The sequence below is a fragment of the Natrix helvetica genome, assembly GCF_964273705.1.
Source record: "Natrix helvetica genome assembly, chromosome: 5".
Classification (NCBI taxonomy): domain Eukaryota; kingdom Metazoa; phylum Chordata; class Lepidosauria; order Squamata; family Natricidae; genus Natrix; species Natrix helvetica.
Genome location: NC_138551.1, coordinates 7,297,369 through 7,317,479, shown reverse-complemented (window position 1 = coordinate 7,317,479; position 20,111 = coordinate 7,297,369). Strand labels below are relative to the sequence as shown.

Sequence of the window (20,111 nt, the reverse complement as noted above, 5' to 3'; positions counted from 1 at the left end):
TGGGAACTTTAAGACTTGCGAACTTCAACTCCCAGAATTCTAGGAGGCTACGGCTGGACAGTCTTGCTCTAAGCCACTCCCTTTCCTTTACATCCTGTGTGGGCGGAGTTTGCTCTATTGCAGGGGTGTCCAAAGTTGGGAACTTTAAGACTTGCGAACTTCAACTCCCAGAATTCCCCAGCCAGCCATGCTGGCTGGGGAATTCTGGGAGTTGAAGTCCGCAAGTCTTAAAGTTCCCAACTTTGGACACCCCTGTTCTATTGCAATTCATCATCTTCCTTTAATGAACCCGTAAATCCCTTGCGGGGTGGATTCTGAGCAACTGAATGGAGCTGAGTCTTGACTGGCCAGATGCCCTTCCTGTCGCCAGTGCAGAGTTATATATTCAGCAGACACATTCTCATCGTGCCCAGTGAGAGAAATATCTGCCTCTACCTAGGATCGAACTGACAGCCTCCTGATTGCGAGGCGGGAGCTCCACCACTAGGGCACCGCGCCACTCTTTGCTCTATTGTTACTATATCTGGTAAATCCAGACAGGATGTAAAGGAAAGGGGGAATGGCTTAGAGAAGAGCTCTTCCACTTTGGCAACGTGACCGGCTGAGGAATTCTGGGAGTTGAAGTCCACCAGTCGTAAAAGTCGCCAAGATTGGATACTCCTGACCTACAGGAGGTGTGTTGGCACGGCCGTTTGAGACGTTGGCCCCACGAGCAGCTCTTTCCTTCGAGGTGTTCCTTCCCTAGAGATCAGAGTTGAATGTTGAAGAGGTAGTTCTCACAATCCGGCTTCTGGAGGGGGCCCACTGGGGTGAGGGAAGAGGGATGGCGATGGAGGCTCTGCCCCAGAGCCAAGTCGGAGGGGGTCAACCCCTCTCCTTTCTTCATGACGTAGAGGAAGTAGTGGAAGTCCCTTCCGTAACTGACGTGTTGGACGGACCAGTTGTAGGCAGGCTGGGCGTAGTGACGCTTGCGGAAATGCGGCTGGGCGAAGGTGATGGAGATAAACTTTCCTCTAGGTTGCAGCACTCGGGCGACCTGGGAGAAAATAGGGAGATAGTTTACAACGTACTCAGGGCCCCAGGGTGGAATTGGCTACAGGTAGTCCTCGACTTACAATCGGGTCGTTTAGCGACCGTTGGAAGTTACAACAGCCCTGGGAAAAGTGATTTTTCACTTTTGTAACTTTGAAGCAGGGGTCGGTTGCTGTCAACGTTACTGCCGGTTTGGTGCGTGCAAAAAAAGTGTGCGTGCACCTTTGCACATAAATAGGTCGGCGAGTGCACAATACGTTAAAAAATGTAAAAAAAATTACATTTGTGCAATGAAAATCAAGATGGCGTCACCGTAGGAGAACCGGTTTGGGGGCGTGGCAGGCCTGGATCGCTGCTGGTTCCAGCCACCCGGGCCGCCAAACCACTACCGGTTTGGGCAAACCGGTCCGAACCGGTAGGAACCTACCACTGCTTTGAATGGTCAGTAAATGAACTATTGTAAATCAAGGACTACCAGTAACCTTCTCCGAGAACTTTGCTCCTTAAGATGCAACAATAAACCCTCACCATCGTCCCCATCCTCTCTTTAAGAAGAATAGCTGATAACCTGGCGTTGCCCAGGTATTTATTTATCCTAATCCATACATTTGTCCTCAAAAATAATCCCGTACCAAACGTTATTTCTAATGTTGGATTTTCCTCCTTACCAGAGGGAGCCCCCTTGTGGAGTACTGTGAAGCCGTTACATTGGCAATTCCACTGTGTTGTACAGTAGAAGCCATTTTAAGGCACAACAGGCTGTATCTTAACAGAACACCTTCCCGAGGAGTTTTAGGGGTGTTTTACCCCCACAGTATTTGTTTCCAGGGAGTAACTCATCTGTCTACCAAGTTTAAGGGGTGACTTAATGCCATGCCAGGGTCGCTTGATCAAAATTCGGAACGCTCGGCAGCCGACTCTTATTCATGACGGTTGCCGCGCCCCCGGGTCACGTGATCCCCTTTTGCCACCTTTCTGACAAACGAAGTCGAGGGGGAAAGCCAGATTCACTTAACGACCGTCTGCCTAACTTAAGCAACGGCAGCAATTCGCCTAACAACCGTGACAGCGAAGGTTGTAAAATGGGAGTAACACTCACTTGGCTACCTCGCTTAGCAACAGAAATGTTGGTCTCAATTGTCGTCGTAAGTTGAGGACTATCTGTAACAAGCTTCCCCTTGATTTTCTGGGAACGGGTGCTGGTCCAGACCCCCCCCCCACTTCCAATTTTTGCTCAATTTGCACAGCTTCCCATGCCCCCCCCCCAAAAAAAACCTTCCGAGTGAACAACTGCAAGCCAAGATCTCACACGGACATGTTGTCCAAGATATGGCTTTGTTTGCAGCTGAGTGGGCTGACCCTTTTAATCATCATTTTCTCCTCTCTGGAACTAAACGCCTCCTAATAGGATGGAAAAGAACATCAATTTGCTTGCTTGGCTTTATCCAAAGTCAAAGGCACTTGCGGCCACAGGCTGGGCGTGATCGGCATGCTAAGGCCAAGGCTGCAGGGTCTCCAACGCCAACGTTTGGCTGGCTGGTGCCTTCCTCTCCTTTTGCTCGCTGCGGGGGTTCTGCTAGTGCAGCCAGGCTGGGGGACACACACCCCCGCCCCCAATTTTACTCCTGAAGGACCCTCACTGGGACAGGTGGGGATTGAATGCTCAACAGCCTGTAGGAGAGGCTGGAACAGGGATAAGAACTGAGGCACTCTGCATTCAACAATTCCAAGAGAGAGAGAGAGAGAGAGAGAGAGAGAGAGAGAGAGAGAGAAGAGAAGAGAAGAGAAGAGAAGAGAAGAGAAGAGAAGAGAAAGAGAAAGGAGGCGATGGGGGAGGGAGAAGACAGTGGAGAGACAGAGAGGAGAAAGAAAAGAGAGAAAGAGAGGAGGGAGAAAAGAGGGAAGAGAAGGAGAGAGAATTGAGAGGAGAGAGAAGAGAGGAAAAAGAGGAGAGGGGAGAGAAAGGAGATAGTGGAGAGAAAGAGAGGAGAAAGAAAAGAGAAGGAGAGAAGGAGAGAGGAAAGAGGGAAAAGAAGTAGGGAGAATTGAGAGGAGAGCGGGGGAAGAGAAGAGAGAGAAAAGAATAGAGAGAGAAAGGAAGAGAGGGGAGAAAAAAGAAAATGTAAAGAGAGGAGAAAGAAAAGAGAAAGAGAGGAGGACAGAGAAAAGAGGGAAGAGAAGTAGAGAGAATTGAGAGGAAGAGAAAAGAGGAGAGAATAAAGAGAGAAAGGAATACAGAGAGAAAGGGAGGGGAGAGAGAGAGTGGAGGGAAAGAGGAGAAAGAAAAGAGAAAGAGAGGAGAGAGAAAAGAGGGAAAAGAAGTAGGGAGAATTGAGAGGAGAGAGGGAAAAGAGGGGAGAGAGAAAAGAATAGAGAGAGAAAGGAAAGGAAAGAGAGTGGAGGGAACGAGAGGAGAAAGAAAAGAGAGATTCCCCATGCTGGCTGGGGAATTCTGGGAGTTGAAGTCCACAAGTCTTAAAGTTCCTAAGTTTGGACACCCCTGATCTACATGGTTGTTGGATTGTCTCCTTCTGCTCTTTTCTTCAACGTTGTGAAACATTAAGGACTTCTCAAGGGAGGTGGGTTTTCATGTAACAGGTCTAAAATACTATCGTTTGATAAATGCATGCCACTTGCCAAGCATCTACCGTATTTTTCAGGGTATAAGACACACCTTTTTCCCTCAAAAAAGAGGCTGAAAATCTGGTGCGTCTTATACACTGAATACAGATTTTTTTTGCCTCCCGAAACCCTGCCCCTTCACCAAAATGGCTGTGCAGAGCCTTTAGGAGGCTTCCGGAGTGTTCCTAGGGGCCAGGGAGGGCAGAAAGGGGTGAGAAACAGACCGTTTTTTGCTCAATTTGCCCCCCCCCCCCAGCCCCCAGGAGCACTCTAGAAGCCTCCTAAAGGCTATTCATGCCCTTTGGGGGGGAAAAGTGGGCAGTTTTTTCAAAAAAACAGGATGTCTGCAGAATGCAAAAACTTTTTTTTTTTAATTTGCCTCTTCAAATTCTTGGTGCATCTTATACTCCGAAAAATACAGTAAATTATGATCAGCTGTGTATGGTTATATAAAGTCCGGAAAGTGAAGTAACATTTTTAAAAACTAAAAAAGATAGCTGAAACAAAAAAAAGAAGAAGAAAACTTCTATACAAGTAGTCCTTGATTTACGACCACAGTTGAGCCCAAAATTTATGTCGCTGAGTGAGACATTTGTTAAGTGAGTTTTGCCCCATTTTACGACTTTTCTCGCCGCGTTTGTTAAGTGAATTGTTGCAGTTGTTCAAGTAGCAACACGATTGCTGTTTGCTTTTTTCAGTGCCGTTGTAACTTTGAACGGTCACTAAACAAACTGTTGTAAACTGAGGACTGCCGGCATAACAATCAGTCCTGTGAATGGATCACCGATGGAGGTAAGGAAGGAAAAGAGGGTTAGAGGAAAACAAAGCCCTTAGTTTGGGATGGAGCAATGAGAAGGAAGCGTTTCTTCACTGAAGTTTTCCTAATTCCATTACCATATTTTTCGGAGGATAAGACGCACCTTGTCTCCCCCTTATAAGAGCGTGGAAATGTTGGTGCGTCTTATACACTGAATGCAGCATCCCATTTTTTCACAAAAACAGGCTTTTTTCCCTTCCCTTAGCCCCTAGCAGCACTCTGCAGGCTTCAGTAGGGCTGGGGCAAGGCAAAAAAAAAAAAAGGGGGGGGGGTGTTTTTGCCTTTCTCCAGCCCTGCTGAAGCCTGTAGAGCAGGGGTGTCCAAACTTGGGAACTTTAAGACTTGTGGACTTCAACTCCCAGAATTCCCCAGCCAGCATGGGAGCTGGGAGTTGAAGTCCACAATAATAATAATAATAATAATAATAATAATAATAATAATAATAATAATAATAATAATAATAATAATAATAATAATAAAATTTTATTTAATTAGCCGCACCCTCTCCCGAAGGACTCGGGGCGGCGTACAATAAAAACACATAGAATACAAATATAGACAATACATACACATAAATGCAGACGTATACGTGGAGGAGGTAGACAGATAAGTGGAGATAAAATTAAAATTGCAATTTAAAATCCCCTAAGTAAAATTACAAAGTTAAAAACCCGTCAGGAGCGATATGATCAAACTATGATTGAGCCAGGCCAGCTACTTGGAAAAGGTGGGTCTTAAGCTTAACACGGAAGGAGCAGAGGTCGGAGGTAGTCCTGATATCCAGGGGGAGGTCATTCCACAGGGCTGGGCGCGCCACAGAGAAGGCTCTGTTCCTAGGCGCCACCCCCCGACACTGTCTGGTGGATGGCACCTGGAGAAGTCCCTCTCTGTGCGAGCGAATTGGTCACAGGGATGTATGGGGCAGGATACGATCCCGCAAGTAGCTAGGTCCTGTGCCATGGAGCGCTTTGAAGATCGTTTCACAAGTCTTAAAGTTCCCAAGTTTGGACACCCCTGCTGTAGAGGGCTGCTGGGGGTTGAAGGAAGGCAAAAACCTTTTTTTCTTACTTGCCTCTTTGAAATCTTGGTGCGCCTTATACATCTTATACGTCTTATAGTTTAAAAAATATGGTACTTCGGGAGATTCCCCACTGGATTCAACAGTGAAGAAACAGCGAAGAGCTTGTGTCCTTGCAAACTTGACCCAATCCTATCGTGCTGTTTTATTTACCGGATTTCTCCATCGCTGCTGCCCAAAGAGCACGGGAGGATAAAAGAGGACTGAAGCCAAATGCAATGACAGCAAGGAGGTAGGGCCAACTCAGAGGGACCGTCAGCCAAAGAAGCATCATAAACTTAAGCCGGGCCAGGAAGAGGAAGGAAGGGAGACAAGGGGTCAGGGACATGCAGTCGGGGGAGGCAGGGCCTCACCTCTCTTCATGAAATAATAGTATATAATATTATATATTATAATATTATATACTATATAATATTATATATTATAATATTATATACTATACGGCCGCGCCCAGGAGCTGCGGAGGCAAAAATGTTGTCGGCGCTCCCGGATGACGAAGGCGCTTTCGTGCCTTTGTCATCCGGGAGCGCCGACAACATTTCTGCCTCCGCCCTCCACAGCTCCCGGGCGCACCCCGACGGAGGTAGCCAGAATGGCGCCGAGGCAGTCCGGCGGGAGAGCGACCGAGGATCAGGCTGTCTCGCTCGCTCTTTCATCCGCCCAGACCGCCCCAGCATCGCCGGACGGATGTAGCCACAGCGATGCCGAGGCGGTCCGGGCGGACGAAAGAGCGAGCGAGGCAGCCTGATCCTCGGTCCCTCGCCCACCGGACTGCCTCGGCGCCATTCTGGCTACCTCCGTCCGGGCGCGCCCGGGAGCTGTGGAGGGCGGAGGCAGAAATGTTGTCGGCGCTCCCGGATGACAAAGGCACGAAAGCGACTGGGGAACGACGAGAACCTTCCTGCCTCTGCTGGATTTCGTGTGCTCCTCGTGACTGCAATATGCAGTCACGAGGAGTGCGCAAAGTCCAGCAGAGGCAGGAAGGTTCTTGTCGTTCCCCAGTCGCTTTCGAGGACTGCGGAGCGCGAGCCGGCGGAGCACGCTTAGGAAGGCGGGGAATGGGATCATGTGTGCTGGAGGCTGAGGCAGCCTGAGCCTCCAGCACACATGGTCCCATTCCCCGCCTTCCTGATGACGTCACCAGCCTCACCAGCCATAAACCTCACCGCACGTCACTGCAAGGGGTTGTCCCCTTCCTTTGCATATTAAGTTTTTTATTTTTCCATTTACATAGCATATAATCACATGTATACTATTACATAGCCAACCTCATATTGTATTATTAAATGTTTACATCAATTTACCTTACCATCAACTCCCAAAAACAATTATTGGCTCTTCTGCTCTCCATACACCATATTTGTACCTTATCCATCACTTTCTTCTCCCTCTGCCCTCTCCCTCCCTCCCTCCCTCCTTTCTTCCCTCTGTCACCCGTTTCTTCTCTACTTCCCCTTCCTCTCTCCTTCTCCCCTCCCCTGCCCTCTCTCCTATCCCTCTCTTCTTCCCTTCACCTCTCTCCTCTCTTCCACACTCTTCATCTCACTTACTTGGTGTACTTCAGTTTCTGAGCAAGCTCCATTTTATGTTGATGATATTTAAAATTCCTTTTCAATATACATATTTAATTTTAACATATATCTTCTTTTTTTTAAGAAATAGAACAAAAAAAGTATACATATATAGTCATTGTATTTTTACACACACACACACACACACACACAGAGAGAGCCTAATTTTGGCTGAGATGTACATCTGGTTACAATTCCCAGCTATTCTCATCATTATATTTATATAATTATACATCCTTACACGCCCCCAATTTGTGATTCTGTCTTTAAATCTCAACAGTTTCCCACTGTAAGTATATTTCATGTTCCCTCTCCATTTTTCCATATCTTGGATTACATTACCCTTAGTGAAAGAAAATGACCTGCCAAAGGACAACTCCTTCCCTATCCAGGGACAGGAATGAGCCAAACTTGAGCGGGGGGGGGGGGGGGAGATGCAGGGCAGTTCAGTCACTGAAAAATATAATGCAACAATTGTGCAACTCCCGAGTCCCAGTTGATGCTGGGTCTTCTCTGTTGCCCTGCACAGGAGAAGGGAGCTGGAAAGCAGGTTAATGGGGTGGAGAGGGAATGGAGATTTTATAGTATCCTTCCCCTGCCACATCCACCAAGCCATGCCCTGCCCACAGAGCCAGTAGTAAACTTTTTGAATCCCACTACTGCTCGGTAGCCCAAGGAGGAAAAAAAAAACCAGGTGTCATCTACAACAGACAGTGTAACAGTGGTGGGTTTCAACATTTTTTAGAACCTCTTTTACAATACAATACAATACAATACAATACAATAGTAGAGTTGGAAGGGACCTTGGAGGTCTTCTAGTCCAACCCCCTGCCTAGGCAGGAAACCCTATACCGTTTCAGACAAATAGCTATCCAACATCTTCTTAAAGACTTCCAGTGTTGGGGCATTCACAACTTCTGGAGGCAATTTCTGTTCCACTGATTAATTGTTCTCACTGTCAGGAAATTTCTCCTCAGTTCTAAGTTGCTTCTCTCCTTGATTAGTTTCCACCCATTGCTTCTTGTTCTACCCTCAGATGCTTTGGAGAATAGTTTGACTCCCTCTTCTTTGTGGCAACCTCTGAGATATTGGAACAATGCTATCATGTCTCCCCTAGTCCTTCTTTCTCTTAAGCTAAACATACCCAGTTCCTGCAACCGTTCTTCATATGTTTTAGTCTCCAGTCCCCTAATCATCTTTGTTGCTCTTCTCTGCACTCTTTCTAGAGTCTCCACATCTTTTTTACATCGTGGTGACCAGAACTGAATGCAGTATTCCAAGTGTGGCCTTACCAAGGCCTTATAAAGTGGTATTAACACTTCACGTGATCTTGATTCTATCCCTCTGTTGATGCAGCCTAGAACTGTGTTGGCTTTTTTGGCAGCTGCTGCACACTGCTGGCTCATATTTAAATGGTTCTCCACTAGGACTCCAAGATCCCTTTCACAGTTACTACTACTGAGCAAGGTATCACCTATACTGTACCTGTGCATTCCGTTTTTGTTGCCTAAATGTAGAACCTTACTCTTTTCACCATTGAATTTCATTTTATTAGATAGTGCCCAATGTTCAAGTTTGTCAAGATCCTTCTGTATCTTAAGCCTATCTTCTGGAGTATTGGCTATTCCTGCCAGCTTGGTATCATCTGCAAATTTGATGAGTTCCCCATTTATTCCCTCATCCAAATCATTGATGAAGATGTTGAAGAGTACTGGGCCTAAAACAGAGCCTTGGGGTACTCCACTGCATACTTCCCTCCATGTAGATGCAGTTCCATTGAGAACTACACGTTGAGTGCGGTTGGTTTTGTAGGTGTGGCCTGCTTTGTGGGAGTGGCTTGCCAGCCATGTGACCGAGTGGGAGTGGCTTGGCAGTCATGTGACTGGATGGGCGTGGCCAACTTGTAAAATGTGGTGAAACTCACTTAACAACGCTCTTGCTTAGCAACCAAAATGTTGGCTCAGAAACTCTGGCATTGCGTGCAAGTCTCAAAGCTGTCAAGTAACAAGACCCTTGCACCCCTAACCCTTTAGAAAAAAAAACCCAGGGGTGTTCAAAGTTGACAGCTTTAAGACTTGTGGACTTCAACTCCCAGACTTCCTCCTCTCGCTGTGTGCGGACGGGCGGGAGGAGGGAGCTGGAACCGGTTTTAAACGGAATGGTAGATTTGTGGAACCTCTTCTACAGAAGAGGGTAGAACTGGCAGGAACCCACCCCTGCAGTGTAAGGACCGCAACAGCCACTGTGTAGGACAGAGGGGCAGAAGACTGGCAGAGTGCATCTAGGAACATCAATTAGCAGTCTGAAAACATGATGAAGATCCTTAATGCAAGGACCGACTCAATCACAGTTTATCTGGGAAAGTGTGAGCTACATCCAAAAGTAAATTGGATGTAGCAAATAGCAAATTCCCGGGGGCTTGGTATTCAGACAAATCAGCCATAGACAGACACACAAAAATAAACCATATTTAAAAACCATTCAAAACAGACAATAAAAAAGCTAAGAAGGAAACAAAAGGCCAGCCTCTCCAGCAGCCCACACATCCAGATAAGCGGGGATTAACACCAGGCAAAGGATCAAGCCGAAAAACAATTCCCTAATCAAGGAACTACCAAGAAGCCAATCAGACTACCATCAACATTGGCGTGGAAAGTTACTGTATGTAAACAGGGAGCAAATACCACGCTCGCTGGCACTGATGAGGTTAGTTGAGTAATGAAACATCGGCCAGAAACAACTAAGCAAAAACAAAAAGAATTTAACAGATGTTATGTGGCAGCTAAAGAATGTCCCCCTAAAACAGGGGTGTCAAACTCGATTTCATTAAGGGCCGCATCAGGGTTGTGTTTGACCTCAGAGGGCGTGGCGGGTGTGGCCAGGGTGGGCATGGCCAGCTCAATGTCACTCATGTTGGGGGAGCCTGTGGTGGGCCAAGTACTCTGCCAGCAAAAATGCAGCAACAGCCATCCACACATGGCCCTCCTGAGCTCCATTTTGGCTGGCAGAGGGTTGCAGGAGGCTGTCGTAGCCGAAAATGGAGCCCACGCACGGCCCTCCCGAGCACCATTTTTGCAAGCAGGGGTCCTGCGGGCCAGACCTAAGCACCGCGTGGGCTGGATCTAGGCCGTGGGCCTTGAGTTTGACACCCCTGCCCTAAAACATGTGACGGTGGGAGTGCTGAATCTGAACGACGTACTTGTATCACCAACCACACAATCTCACTTTAACGCATTTGTGTGAGCGCAGCCTATTTTTCTTGCCTTCTCACATTGCAAAACTGATGGTGGGGGATGAATTAATGATTCCTTTAACAAATGTGGCAAGCAAGGTCATAAAATGGGGCAAAAATCAGCTAATAACCATCTTGCTTAGCAGCAGATACGTCGGGATTCATTGTGGTCGTAAGTCGAGGATTACCTGTATTCTAATTATAGCTTTGTTCTAAAACAAAGATTTAAAAAGTTTTTTTAGGGGGGTTATGCTTTTATAGCACTTTTTAAATGTTTTTATTCTATTTTACTCTATTCTATTTTATGTTTTTATTCTAAGCCGCCTAGAGTCACTCAGATGAGATGGGCAATAGAGAAAAGGGATGGATGAATAAATAAATAAAGTCAAATCCAAAAATTGCTTCCACATTTCAGGAAGTTGGAAAGGAAGGGCGAAACTCACTTAACGAATTCCTCACTTCTGGTCTTCTAAGATTTTCTGGCCAGGTTTATCCTTTGCACTGGATCACAGAAATCAGACGCGAGAACCAAGACCCAGGTGGGTAAAAGCACATTTCTGAAAGCTTCCAACATCAAGAAATTGGGGGTAGATAAGAGCAATTAGCTCAGCGCATCTAAAAGACACTATATTATTAAAAGCTGAAAGGTTTGATTTGAGGACCAGAAATGTGAAGAGACTGAGAGAAAAGCGCTCTCTTTTTTTCTTGCATGCCCGCTAATAAACTATTCACTGTAAAGTGGAAGCAAAAAAACAAACAAACCCCAGAGTTTTCTGACTGCTTGCTTTTTGCATGAGAATAGCAACATGTCTAAAAACGAGCTTGAAGAGCCCCGTTTTCCGTGCCGAACACCATCTGTTGACTTAAATGGAGGGGACGAATCGAACCTACCATCCTACTGCTTGGATACTCCCACTGAAGGATTAAAAATGGCGCTGTGGGTGTAAAACGTGTCAGTAGGCTCAAGTCGGTTTCTGTGCCACAGACAGGCAGTCCTTGACTTACGACCGGTGGCTGTTCAAAGTTACAATGGGGGGAGGGGGTACTTATGATCCAGTTTTGAGGTTCCAATTACTGGGTACCCCACTATGCAGGGTGGGGCTCGCAACCAGCCTGCATTTATGGCCATTTGCAGCATCCCATAATCACGTGGCCTCATTCGACTTACGGTTTTTGGCAAAACCAGGAAACAATGGGTTCATTTAACAACTGAGGGCTGTTCTGACCGAGGCCTCCCAAGATCATGAAGCCGACTCCTCGTCCTGCTAAAGCCCCTTTTATTTAGGTTAAAGGGAATTCCTCTCCAGCAAAGTCCCAGCCAACAAGAGATTTCACAACTACAGACCTTGATCAGGCTTGGAGAGCTGCCAGGCCGATCTCTTCCAAACGCCACTCTGTAGCAGCAATTACTTGGCAAGAAGTCAGGAACAGATCTTCACCCTAATGAATTGAAGTCATTGTCTCCTGCAAACTCCACTCCCCTTTTGCTCCTCTTTTTTCCCTATGGGAGGGGCCATTCACCGTCCACCTGTGCCTTTACTCCCAAGTCAGCCCTTGTTCCTTAGCTGTTCCCTTCTCCTGGCAGCTCTGCGCATGCACACACTGGGATCAGGCTCCAGCTGTTCTTCTGCCTCACTGATGTCCAACTTCGAAGGCAGCTGATAACTGTCAGATGGCCCTGGCCCTATCTCTGCCTCCGACGCAGAGCCCTCGTCAGAGCCTTCCCCAGACTCCAGGACTGGCCCATGTTCCTCCCCAACCTCCTCACTGTCTGAGTCTGCCGCCAGCTCTACTGGCCACTGGCGGGCCACAAGAGTGGCCGAGAGAGACAATTGGGGAGTTTGGCTCCAGTTTACGACCTTTCGTGTCACCACCGTTAAGTGAACTGCTGCAGTTGTAAAGTTAGTTACATTAGTTGTTAAAGGAATCTGGTTATCCCGTTGTCTTTGCTTGTCAGATCGCCAAAGGCGATCACGTGGCCCCCAGGAACACTGCAGGGGTCACAAATACGAACCGATTGCCAAGCGGCTGAATTTTGATCCCATGATCGTGTGGGAATGCTGCAATGGTTGTGCGAAGAACGGCCGGAAAGTCACTTTTTAAAACTTTGAATGCTTTTCCCCTGAAAACTCATCTCCTTTTTAAGATTGCCCAAATCCTTGTCCTTCACTTCACCCTTGGTTTTTGTTTTCCTTTCTGACACTCCTTTAACACCCACCTACGTTTTTCTTCTTTACTCCCATATGTTCGAGATATTTTGGTGGCAATTTTTGAGACTCGGAGCTTGTCATCCCATATTACGCTGTGCAAAGGTTTTAGACTGCTGCAGATGTACTAATGCAAGATCCTGGGCTTAGCGCTGCCTTCTGTTGCTCTATTACAGTGTTTCTCAAATTTGGCAACTCTAAGGCATGTGGACTTCAACTCCCAGAATTCCCCAGCCAGCTGGGCTGGCTGGGGAATTCTGGGAGTTGAAGTCCACATGCCTTAGAGTTGCCAAATTTGAGAAACACTGCTCTATTAGAAGAAAACAGTCAATCGTTTCCCTTCTTTCGGATTTGTTTTTATAACTTTGGTTGAAAAAAAGGCGAAAACAGTTAACTGAGGTGTCACTTCACGAAAAAATTAGTAAAAAAAAAACAAGCCAGCAACGGCAACCGGGGAAGCGGTTCAGGGGCGTGGCCAGCCTGCCATCCCTACCGGTTTGGCAACCCAGTCCCAATTTCCACTACCGGTTCGCCTGAACCGGTGCGAACCGGAAGCCATCCACCTCTGAGGGGAAAAACCCCTAAATACCGTATTTTTCGGAGTATAAGACGCACGTATTTTTCGGAGTATAAGACGCACCTTTTTACCTCAAAAAAGAGGGTGAAAATCTGGGTGTGTCTCATACACTGACGACAGCATTTTTTGCCTCCCCAGACCCTGCCCCTTCACCAAAATGGCTGTGCATAGCCTTTAGGAGGCTACCAGAGTGCTCCTGGGGGCTGGAGAGGGCAGAAATGAGCAAAAAAACAGGCTTTATAAGCCTCCTAAAGGCTATGCATGCCCTTTTTTTGACAAAAAATGGGTCATTTTTTGTGAAAACTGGCCGTTTTTCACTCGTTTTTGCCACCCCCCCAGCCCCCAGGAGCACCCTACAAGTCTCCCAAAGGCTATTCATGCCCTTTTTTTGAAAGAAAATGGGGCCATTTTCATGAAAATTGGCCCTTTTGGGGAGGTCTGCAGAGTGCAAAACCTTTTTTTTTTAATTTACCTATTCAAAATCTTGGTGCATCTTATACTCCGGTGGGTCTTATACTCAGAAAAATACGGTAATCCAGATAGCAAAATGCAATTGTTATATTTTGAAAGAAAATGAATTTTTAGTCAAGTCAGCGTTAATAAACACTCGATGTACTTGGGGACCGTTTTCCTAGAGTTCCATAGCATCCGGTGTAGAAAATACATTTTGTCCCACATTTAATATGATGGATTAGCGCAGCAGTTCTTGGTTTGACCCAGTTACCCCTTTTCCTAGTCTAAATGTCATTATCACTCCCCCTCCTCCCCCGAAAGAAAGCGGCTCTGTGGTTTTATGCAAGGGACTCAGTGACAGCAGAGCCGAACTGGACTCATACATAAGCGATATGATCTTTTTAATTTTATTTTTAATTAAATGACAAACAATATTGGAGAGTCGGTTTGGTGTAGGGATTAAGGTGCTGAGCTAAAAACCAGGGAACAGTGAGTTCCAGTGCTGCCTTAGGCATAAAAGTCAGTAGGATGACTTTGAGCCAATCACCAGGAGACTGGGAGTTCTAGTCCCGCTTTAGGCATGAAAAATCTCTGCGTGACTTTGGGCCAATCACCAGGAGACTGGGAGTTCTAGTCCCACCTTAGGCATAAAAGTCAGTTGGGTGACTTTGGGCCAATCACCAGGAGACTGGGAGTTCTAGTCCCACCTTAGGCATGAAAACTGGCTGGGTGACTTTGGGCCAATCACCAGGAGACTGGGAGTTCTAGTCCCACCTTAGGCATAAAAGTAAGTTGGGTGATTTTGGGCCAATCACCAGGAGACTGGGAGTTCTAGTCCCACCTTAGGCATGAAAACTGGCTGGGTAACTTTGGGCCAATCACCAGGAGACTGGGAGTTCTAGTCCCACCTTAGGCATAAAAGTAAGTTGGGTGATTTTGGGCAAATCACCAGGAGACTGGGAGTTCTAGTCCCACCTTAGGCATAAAAGTCAGTTGGGTGACTTTGGGCCAATCACCAGGAGACTGTGAGTTCTAGTCCCGCCTTAGGCATGAAAGCCAACTGGGTGACTTTGAACCAATCACCAGGAGACTGTGAGTTCTAGTCCTTCCTTAGTCATTAAACCCAACTGGGTGACTTTGGGCCAATCACCAGGAGACTGGGAGTTCTAGTCCCACTTTAGGCATGAAAACTGGCTGGGCTGGGGAGGAGCATCGGCCAGTCCTTGAGGCTCGGGAAGGCTCGGATGAGGGCTGTGCGTCGGAAGCAGAGACGGGGCCGAGGCTGGTCTGGCAGTGATCAGGAGCCTACGGAGCTAGACAGCAGTGAGGCAGAGGAACAGCTGGAGCCTGTTCCCAGTGTGCGCATGTGCAGAGCTGCCAGAAGAAAAGAACTCAGAAATCAGGGTCGACTTGGGAGTAAAGCGACAGGTGGAAGGGGATTGGCCCCTCCCACAGGAAATAAAAGAGGAGCAAAAGGGGAGTGGGCTTTTGCAGGAAACAATTCGTTCATTCCGTCATTAGATTAGATAGGAGTATGAAAATCTGTCCGTGAATCTCAGAGACTCTATGCCCAGTCTTTCCTCATTTGGAAAATATTTACACGGCAGCTTTCCAAGATAGATAAGGTCCGTAGTCATAATAACTCCTTTGAAAGTTTGCCAGGCCTTGCTGGATGTGAACGAGAGGAATTCACATTTGTTTAATAAAACAAATGTCGGGACTCTGCCTCCTGCTTTTTGGGGAAGCCTAGTTTAAGAACAGGTTTAAGAAAATTGTGGCAAAGAAACGAGGCTAAGCCTTACCTAGGAAATCTCTTCTCCCCAAAGCCATTTGAATTTTATCTATTGCATCGGAGTGAGGTTATAGGCTGCTCCGCTCATGGACTCTGAGCAGCATCCATTCCAACCTTACAGTGAGCTGCGCTTAAAAACTATACCGTGAAAAGGGAAGAAATCGATGGTATTACCCACGCAACACAGAGGACAGGGGAACAATCATTGCAATCATAAAAGCTCAATGAAGATCACCACATTCCAGCCTCAAAGGCACGATGGAATTACCAGGCTTTAATGACCTTCCTAGAAACCAGGAGGGAAGCCACTGGCAGCTGGCTCTGGGGAAAATGTGACAGCCCCATTAATGAGGAAAAGAAGAAACAAGCAGCCATAGGCGAACATAGTATAACAGGGTTGGAAGAGACCCTGGAGGTCTTCTAGTCCAACCCCATGCCCAAGGGAAGAGATCCTATGTGATTCCAGACTTTCTTTGGACTTGGTGGGATGATACACAGAATAACAGATCAGAATAACATAGTTGGAAGGGACCTTGGAGGTCTTCTAGTCCAACCCACTGCTCAAGCTGGAGACCCTATGCTGTTTCAGACAAATGGTTATCTATTCTCTTCTTAAAAACTTCCACTGTTGGAGAATTTACAACGTCTGGAGACAAGTTCCAATGATTAATTGTTCTCATTGTCAAGAAACATCTCCTTAGTTCTAGGTTGGTTCTCTCCTTGGTTAATTTCCATCCGTTGCTTCTTGCCCTCAGGTGCTTTGGAAAATAGATCCCCCCCCCTTTGTGGCAGCACCTCAAATATTGGAAAACTGCTATCATGTCACCTTCAGTTCACCTTTTCATTAAATTAAAGGTAAAGATGAAGGTTCCCCTCGCACATTTGTGCTAGTCGTTCCCGACTCTAGGGGGCAGTGCTCATCTCCGTTTCAAAGCCAAAGAGACAGCCCTATCCGAAGACGTCTCCCTGGTCAAGTGGCCGGCATGACTCAACGCCGAAGGCGCACGGAGCGCTGTTACCTTCCCACCAAAGGTGGTTCCTCTTTTTCTACTTGCATCTTTTACATGCTTTCGAACTGCTAGGTTGGCAGAAGCTGGGACAAGTAACGGGAGCTCACGCCGTTACACAGCGCTAGGAATTCGAACCGCCAACCTTTCTGATCGACAAGCTCAGCATCTTGGCTACTGAGCCACCACGTCCCTTTCATTAAACTACACATACCCAATTCCTGCAAATATATATTTTTCATATATTTTAGCCAAGAGTCATCTTTGTTGCTCTTCTCTGAACTCCGCCATGGGACCGGCTGGGGAGAAGGGGAATTTGAGGGGACCCAGAATATGGGGTAGAGGTGGTAGCACAATGGCCTCTTTCCCAAGCTTGCCCAGATGTCTACGGAGATTCTCACTCATCCGGGTCACTGGACTTTCTGTTTTTTGCAGGACGTTAGTTCCCACCCCTCTCCTAGGAAAATGAGACATTTTAGGAAATATTAAAAGGGCAGAATATTTCCCCTAAAAGGGAGGCAGAAACTCACACACGCACCCCCGTTGTCAATGGGCCATTAAGGCCTGAGCCTTAATGTCTAATCTACATAACAAAGATCGACCTCCTTCAATAGGAATCCCAAAAGCCCTTTCATTACATCATCACCCAGCAAGGCTCAACCAAGCGTGGGACTCAAAAGACAGCCAGCCTACAAAGTTAGCTAAGACCCACCCACCCCCGCCCCCTGGGAGTCTGACCACCAATCAGAGTGCATTTCTTGCACAGGAACGGGAAGCTCTGGAGTGGGGCCCAGAGAGGGCATCAAACCAGCGCACTCTCAGCATCTCTCACTTTTTTCCCCCCCTCCACCCAACATCTTCAAAGCATGTGGTGATGTCCACCATGAAAAACCATCTTTCCAAGCAGCCTCCACATTTCCAGTGTCTTTTGCCCCACTTGGAACTGAACTCAGATGTGACGTTTCTTCTAAACAAAACTTTGGAGAGTTTTTGCACCAATGGGGGGTTGGGGGGGGGGAGAGAAGGAACTGGGAAAGGCGGAATGATGACCAAAACAAAATAAACATGCACCTTTCTCCCTTCCTGGATCATGTGGACAGTAAATGCGTGCATGCGTGCGTCCGCACACACCGCCGCCTCTCCCCCGCCCCCCCTGCAAATTCAATATGGTTGCCACAGCTCAATTAGCATCCCCGAGAAAACCTGCCTTGTCCCTCCTCCCTCGCCCCCCCTCACCTAGTCAATACCGCCAGTCAGGGATGGGGGTTGCCATGGAAACAGGGAGAGCCGGCCGGGTGGATTTTTTTTAAATTCCCCCCCACCTCCCTCCCTGGGGAGGGAACTTCCAGCTAATGAGATGCAAACTGGGAAAGTGGGAAGGGGGGGGTAGAAAAAAGTGGGGGAGTTTTATTTTTATTTACTTATTTATTTGGTTTGTCAAACGTGTACGCGATAACAGGGATAAGTATAAACACGGACGCGAAGTTGGACAACGGGGAGAATATGGCGGTGTGTGTGTGTGTGTGTATATCAAAGGACAAATTGCACCCCGAGACAGATTGCACCCCCTTCAAAAAATAAAGGCTTGGGGGGCCACTTTTTTTTGGGGGGGGGGGGCAGATCCATAGCTGGGTCCTTCCTGCTCTGAATCCCTTGCCGGGGCTGCCAGGCGCTTCCCCGGGGCTGCACCCTTCACCAGGAAACCTAAAGAGGCCTGATTGGAGTGAAAGGCCGGCCATCTGCAAGCTGCTATTTGTGACAGAGAAGCGTTGCCGTGGCAACAGCAGGCAGCTGTGCTTTGTTTTGATGGCGGTGCAAGGCCGGGAAAAGGGGAGGGGGTGACGAGAGGAAGCGGGCAGGCTTTTTTGGCATGGAGGGAATCTCTTGGAAAGGAGGACAATCCCGCAGGTGTACCAAAGACGCTGGGCTTCCTTGCCAGCCCTGTAAAGTGTATTTTATTTATTTTATGACATTTTTATTGGCTTGGGATGATGGATCCGGTCCTCTTTTTCTGCCCGGGAAACTTGCTCAATGGGTGCCCTCGTATAAAGAGCGTCCGAGCTCAACTTCGGCAAGGGCAAGGACACCGGGAATCCGTCCGCCAAACTTTTCCCGCTGCCAAAATGATGCCAAGCCAGGAACGGCCCAGGCGATCTCCAGCAACAGGGCAGCTCAGATCTTGTGCTCGCTTCCCAATGTGGTGCCAAGAGGAAGAAGCTGGGCCCTGGGCAAGGGTTTTCGAGGTTCCTTGTTGGGCTCAAACAAAAAAGCCAAAGCGCTCCTAAGTTGCGTGAACAGGGGCTGCCGTGAAGAAGAAGGGGGTCAGCCTATACTCCAAAGCACCTGAGGGCAGGACATGAAGCAATGGGTGGAAACTAATTAAGGAGAGAAGCAACCTAGAACGGAGGAGAAATTTCCTGACAGTTAGAACAGTTAATCAGTGGAACTACTTGCCTCTAGAAGTGGTGAACGCTCCAACACTGGGAGTTTTAAAGAAGATGTTGGATAACCATTTGTTTGAAATGGTATAGGGTCTACTGCCTAAACAGTGGGTTGGACTAGAAGACCTCCAAGGTCCCTTCCAACTCTGTTATTCTATTTTATTCCATTCTAATTCTATCCTATCCTATCCACGTGAGGTAGTAATACCGCTCTATAAAACCTTCTAAGATTACACTTAGAATACTGCATCCAGTTTTGGTCATCACACTGTAAAAAGAGACATTGAGACTCTAGAAAGAGCGCAGAGAAGAGCAACCAGGATGATTAGGGGACTGGAGGCTAAAACATAGGAAGAACGGTTGCAGGAACTGTGCATGGCTAGTCTAGGGAAGAGAAGGACCAGGGGAGACATGATAGCAGTCTTCCAATATTTGAGGGGCTGCCACAGAGAGGAGGGGGTCAAGCTATTTTCTAAAGCACCTGAAGGCCAGACAAGGAATAATGAATGGAAACTGACCAAGGAGAGATTCAACCTGGAAATAAGGAGAAATCTTCTGACAGTCAGAACAAGAAACCCCTGGAACAGAAGTTGTGGGAGCTTCATCACTGGCGGCTTTCAAGAATAGATTAGACTGCCATCTGTCAGAAATCGTATCTCCTGCTTGGATGCGGGGGTTGGACTGGATGACCTACAAGGTCCCTTCCAACTCTTGTTATTGTAAATACTTCCTAATCCCAAATTCAGGTAGCCCTCGACATACAATCATCCATTTAGTGACCATCTGAAGTTACAACGGCATTGGAAAAAACCATGCATACTATTTGCATGTCAGTGCTTCTGTGATAAAATGATCTATTGGTGACATTATTGTTGGCCAGGGAACGCCCAGTTGGGGTCTCCTTTTGTGTCCCCGTGAAGAGACCATTTTTCATACTTACGACCGCTGCAGCGTTCCCATGGTCATGTGATCAAAATTTGGATGCTTGGTTCGTATTTATGGCGGTTTGCAGGATCCTCTGTGTGTGTGTGTGTGTGTGTGAGAGAGAGAGAGAGAGAGAGAGAGAGAGAGAGAGAGAGAGAGAGAGAGAGAGAGAGAGAGAGAGAGAGAGAGAGAGAGAGAGAGAGAGAGAGAGAGAGAGGTGATCCCCTTTGGCGACTTTTTGCCAAGCCAAGTCATTGGGGAAGCCAGATTCACTTAACAACCGTGTTACTAACTTAACAACTGCAGTGATTCACTTAACAACAGCACTAAGGAAGATCATAAAATAGTGGCAAAATTC

The 20,111-nt window shown here is 47.3% G+C and overlaps 1 protein-coding gene across 1 annotated transcript in view; it reads right to left on the bottom strand.

Moving 5' to 3' along the window:
* Positions 1-240: 240 nt before the first annotated feature.
* EEF1AKMT4 (EEF1A lysine methyltransferase 4) overlaps positions 241-20,111 on the bottom strand; it is a 40,335-nt gene continuing 20,464 nt past the window's right edge. Inside the window, exon 3 of the mRNA XM_081953641.1 lies at positions 241-1,036. Coding sequence (XP_081809767.1) covers positions 749-1,036 — 288 coding nt within the window. The 3' untranslated portion in view covers positions 241-748. The remainder of the gene's footprint in view (positions 1,037-20,111) is intronic.